The sequence below is a fragment of the Anarrhichthys ocellatus genome, unplaced genomic scaffold (genome assembly GCF_004355925.1).
Source record: "Anarrhichthys ocellatus isolate YVR2014 unplaced genomic scaffold, GSC_Weel_1.0 scaffold2384, whole genome shotgun sequence".
NCBI classification, from domain to species: Eukaryota; Metazoa; Chordata; class Actinopteri; order Perciformes; family Anarhichadidae; genus Anarrhichthys; species Anarrhichthys ocellatus.
The window spans coordinates 1-5,070 of NW_022282358.1; the positions used below are offsets into that span (position 1 = coordinate 1).

The window sequence follows — 5,070 nt, forward strand, 5'->3', positions numbered from 1 at the left end:
CAATATGTATATATATATACAGTATAGTGTGTGTCAGCATTTGAAGCAAGACGTGGGTATATTTTATCCACTTACGCAAAATCCGTTGCTACAGTGATGGTGTAAATCTCAGCTGTAGACTGTGACACATTCTGCTTATTGTGTTCATAAAATATTAAATAATAAAATATTAAAATATGTTTCATGGACTGCTGTGGCAGGGGTCAAAAGTGAGGTTAGTTTTCTCACCTTCACACTGAACAGAAGCATTTCAAAATTCTATTTTTACTGGTGTTATGTAATACCAGTCCAGGGGTTTATTTGAAAAGGATCTTCAATGATCATGTATTGATTTAAAGTAAGAAGAAACCTGCAATTAAGAGGTTTTTAAAACCTGACATTGACCTTCATGTGAATAATATCCTGCTGATTATGCTGGAGCAGTGCATGTGTGCTCCTTGTTCGAACATACAAGTCATACCTATGTATATGTCACATGTGAAAACATAAAAAAATGTAACTTGGCTGCTCTCAGTCATTAGACTTTTGACAAAAGAAATTTTAGGATCAGGGAAATCAGGACAAATAAGCCAAGATGGTGTGCAAGAACATGTTTCCTTGACATTGAACCAAAAGCAAGAATTTAAGACTTTTTAAAATCACTTACAATGACATTTATTGCCAACTTCATGGCCATACTGGCAAACATATGAAGGATTCAATAGAAAATAATTATTTACCAAGTACTTGTTTTCAATAAAACATTTTATTATAATACTCACATTCAATATACAATAGCTTACGAGTGGTGTGATAGAATTATTTGCAATTGTGATATTATATACAACTGTTGGTATTATCATTCTATTTCAGTAGTTTATTTTAAGACGTATGCAGCTTAAGCCTAAACGTTTGATGACATATGCCATATAACTATTATTATTATTTTCTTATTGTGTTGTAAAGTGATTACAAATACACGAACACATAAACAGCTACAGACTTTTCACCTTATACACAGCAGATCTATCACAACTCAGTCACAGCAAACTGGCCAGAGATCAAATCCTATTCTATCTTCCCTTAAAGGGCCAGTGTGTAAGATTTAATGGCATAGTATAGTTAGTAGTGAGGAGGTTGCAGGTTAAAACAAACTAAAACTTCTCCTGTGTGATTAATATTATATGTATTATTGCTGCTCAACAAAGCCTTCCTGCTGGTCCCTCTGTGGTTCTGACATTCGGTTTTATTGTTTATCAAGAACAAACACAAACAGGACTAGTTACAGCAGAGGAAGGTGACGGCAGGAGTACACACTTCCGTTCAAGCTACCCTAACGTTTGCTCACAGATCCACTGGAGTCTGGCACTACATTTGGAGTTGTTTAAACCAATGAAATCAATCATTGTGCGAAGGTCACCACAGTCTTCTCCTCCAAGCGAGTCATCAGGCTGCCCACGGGCCCAGTCCAACCTGCAGACAGACAGTTCAATATTTATTTTAGCTAATCGTGTAAGGTCTAACGGGAAGGTTGCCATTTCCCTCATCAGCACTGCCGACGAGGTAAATGCAACAGGTGTGTAAGTCTGGTGATGTGAGGAGAGCAGGACTGGCTGCTGGTGGTTAGAGAGGATGGCAGGTCCGAGGAGTGAGAGGAGGATAGATGGGCTGAGGGAGCAGAGAGAGCTTGTAGCTTGTACAGATTCTGGATCAACGGCACAGAATCGCTGCATGTGAGATTACTGTCAGACTGAGTACTGTTACTCATTACTGTGCAACGCCCCTGTTGGTTCCAATGATGTAGTTATCATGCAAAGTAGGCCGCCCCCCCCGAACTCCTGTGCCCGGAGCGACTCCGGCAGTCCGGCCGCCCACCCGGGTCCAGAGCCCTCTCTCCCGTCCGACCGCCCTCCTGCCCGTCCCCCGGAGCCTGGTGGCAGATTGGATCCAGCTTTTTTCCTCCCCGTGGACTCGTCTCATCTCCAGTGGTTACCCCTCGTGTTGACTCTCTGACTCCCACGGTTTCTGTCTTTGCCTTTTGCATTTCACCTCACCTTGTGTCCTGTGTCTAAGTCTGCGCCTGAGTCTCTGCTCCACTCCTAAACCCACACGGTAAACCTTGAACCATCACAAATGTGTTGCTTTGGTTGAAAGTGTGTTGCATCTCTAACTAGCGTAATTGATCAGTGTGGAGAGTGATGTCACAGTTTACTGACACGCTTCATATACTGCAGCAAAGGTGAGAAGTTCAGCAAAGAACACGATATAAAACTGAAACATCATTCCCTAAACAGAAGTCTGAAGCACTGTCCATGTAATGACATGCATTCCTCATCTGAATGAATCATAACAAAGGTCACTTCCTGCAGCACAGTTCCCCATGTATGTCTATCAGTATCTCACCTGTCTCTTTTCACTGGTGTTCCATCCACCCAGATCCAAGTCCCTTCCTCCTCCCTGTCAGTCATACCAACCCACGCTGCCATGGTGAATCCAGTGAGGAAGGCCTGTCAGAAAGCAACCGGCTCAAAACACAAAGGAACTACAGAATCACACACTGCTGATTTAGATATCTGAGTTTCTGGATCATCCCACAGAGTATTTGTAGCAATGACATTCAGTTTAATAATGAGCAAACAAGATGTCAGCACGAAATTCACAGAGGCTATTTCTTTACAGATACACTTTAGAAAAAATAGAAGAAGCAAATCAGGAAGCTGCATGTGAACATGAAGGTACCTGTTCCTGTCTGCTGTTGATTATGACCAAGTCAGAGTCTCTCTGCACACAGTCCAGCCGGCTGCCGTCCCAGCTCCTCCTCTGTGAGGAAATGTAGTAACAACTGGAGCCGAACATCAGCCAGCCCTGTGGACACCTCTCTTCCTCTGCCTCTGCCTCACCTCATCACAGCAACACAGACATAGCACGTCACAACACAGACCACAGAGGACAGAACAGTCTCATGATGCAACAAAGAGCAGCATGCTGCTAAACACAATGCCTTCTCACAACGCTTGGTCCGTTCAAGGTTCCCCTCTAGCATCAGTTGTTGACGTGTCAGGGACGAAGTGTCAATAAAGACTCATGGTGTTCTTTTCAAAATACACTTCCAACGTAGGTTTCCTCAAAACCACTTGGTTAGGTTTAGGAAAGGAACGCCACGTAACTGGCGTTAGTTAAGTAGAGAAGGTACGTAATGAAAATAAGGTTAATGAGTCAACGTTGCTTTGGTTTTACACAGGACATGAACACAGGTCTCTTGGATGAAAGTCTATTGTTTGACCCATCCACCAACTTCTGAGAGGACTTCCTGGACTACGTCAGTGTCTCTGACCATCTAATGATGTGGATGGGTTTACATTGGAGTTAACTGAAGGGCCTGATGCAGCGAGTACCACCAAGTAATCTCCCTTGATGTCGCGTTGCTGTGGAGGCAGAAATCTCAGAACTTGAACCGATGAAACTATGTGTGGACATCTGTTTCTTTGCTTCTTTTTCATTTGGGTGAACTGACTTTTATCTTTCGATATTTCAGTGTTCAGTGCTTCACACAGAACATTATTCGTGTCAGTGTGGACAATATGAAACAATATATCAAATTCCACTGGTGGCCTTGCTAATGGAGGTGGACAGTACATATTGAAGAAGGGATAAAAAAAATAAAAATGAACGATCATGAATCTATATACAGATTTCATTAAGTACAATGCAGTAAGAACTACTACTACAATAATATCGTGTCTCGAGCAGTATTAACCCCTATATATATATATATATACTGTACATTAATCAAACATCCTATTGGTTTTGTTTTTGGTCACTTTGGCGATCACAACTTAAATCACCTTGTAGTTATGTAATGGTGATTTTGTTGGCAAACAGTTTACAACATGTCTACACTAACAGCTGCAGAGCAACATGATGATTCATGAGGAATGGTCTTTGTGTCCACCTGATGAATGCAAGTCCAATATTCTCAGCTCCTGATGTAGCCATCTGTCTCTTTAGCTGCTACATGCTCCACTATGTTCACCAGCTCCCTATGTGTCTGTCTGCTGTTTGGTGTGAACCCAAAGAGCCCGGTGAGAGGCTGTGGAACCAGAACAGTGAGCTAAGCTCGAGAGCTGCAGTCAGGTGTCTGTACCTACCTTTATCAGTGGGCTCACTCAGAGCCAGTCTCAGAGAGATGTTGAGAATCACCTGAAGAACACACAGCAGACCACAGCACAGCAGAACCACACTGAGATGTTTTAGCTCTGAACAACACACACACACACATACTTATTATTAACTTTATAAATCCACTTAAATAATCATAATAATAATATCCTTATGTTATTAACTATGTAACTATACTTTACCACAAAACACACAACAGCACTTTAATAATAATAATGTTAATTTTCTTATGTTATATTAAGATTATTATCTCAGACTTCTGAGAAAAGTTTTCATGAAAAAAATAGTTTTTTTTCAGAAGTAACAAGATACCTCAAAAACCTGCAGAAGCTCTCATTTCCTTCATGGAAGCAAATCTCTCCGCTCTGCTTAGTTGAATCATTGAGAAACTAATGAAGAATGACGTGAGTGCTACTGAGTTTCTCTCGAGTCACCTCATTCAGATGATGCATTTCTGATGCATCATCTTCTATCTGTGAAGATCATGTTGGTTCAACTGATTCTGGAGAAACAATCTAACGTCCAGCAGATCAGAACCACAGACTGTATATAAGAACAACAAAGTCCTGAGGTTTTGCACAAAGTCAACAAACTAATAACAATACCATCTATATTACTTAACATGTCTAACAGTATCTCCCGACGTCTCAAACCCACACCAAAATAAAACCAGATTAAATTGACGGGAGAAGTTTGCTTCCTCTCTTGGGATATTGAGATATCTCATTGATTCAGAAAAACTGATTTCTTTCCATGACGTTTCTCATAATTCTGAGATAATAATCAAGTTTTTCACATTAATTCAGAAAGAGAGCAAATGTTTTTTCTTCTCAGGTAAATACATTCCATTCTTCATACATATATCTATATATATATATATATATATATATATATATATATATATATATATAT

At 40.5% G+C, this 5,070-nt stretch overlaps 1 protein-coding gene across 1 annotated transcript in view; it reads right to left on the bottom strand.

Moving 5' to 3' along the window:
• Positions 1–772: 772 nt before the first annotated feature.
• The window catches only part of LOC116378310 (CD209 antigen-like protein E), a 4,574-nt gene continuing 276 nt past the window's right edge, over positions 773–5,070 (bottom strand). The window contains exons 2-5 of the mRNA XM_031840160.1: positions 4,128–4,235; positions 2,719–2,879; positions 2,383–2,486; positions 773–1,452 (exon numbers count right to left, since the gene is read on the bottom strand). Coding sequence (XP_031696020.1) covers positions 1,308–1,452; positions 2,383–2,486; positions 2,719–2,879; positions 4,128–4,235 — 518 coding nt within the window. The 3' untranslated portion in view covers positions 773–1,307. The remainder of the gene's footprint in view (positions 1,453–2,382; positions 2,487–2,718; positions 2,880–4,127; positions 4,236–5,070) is intronic.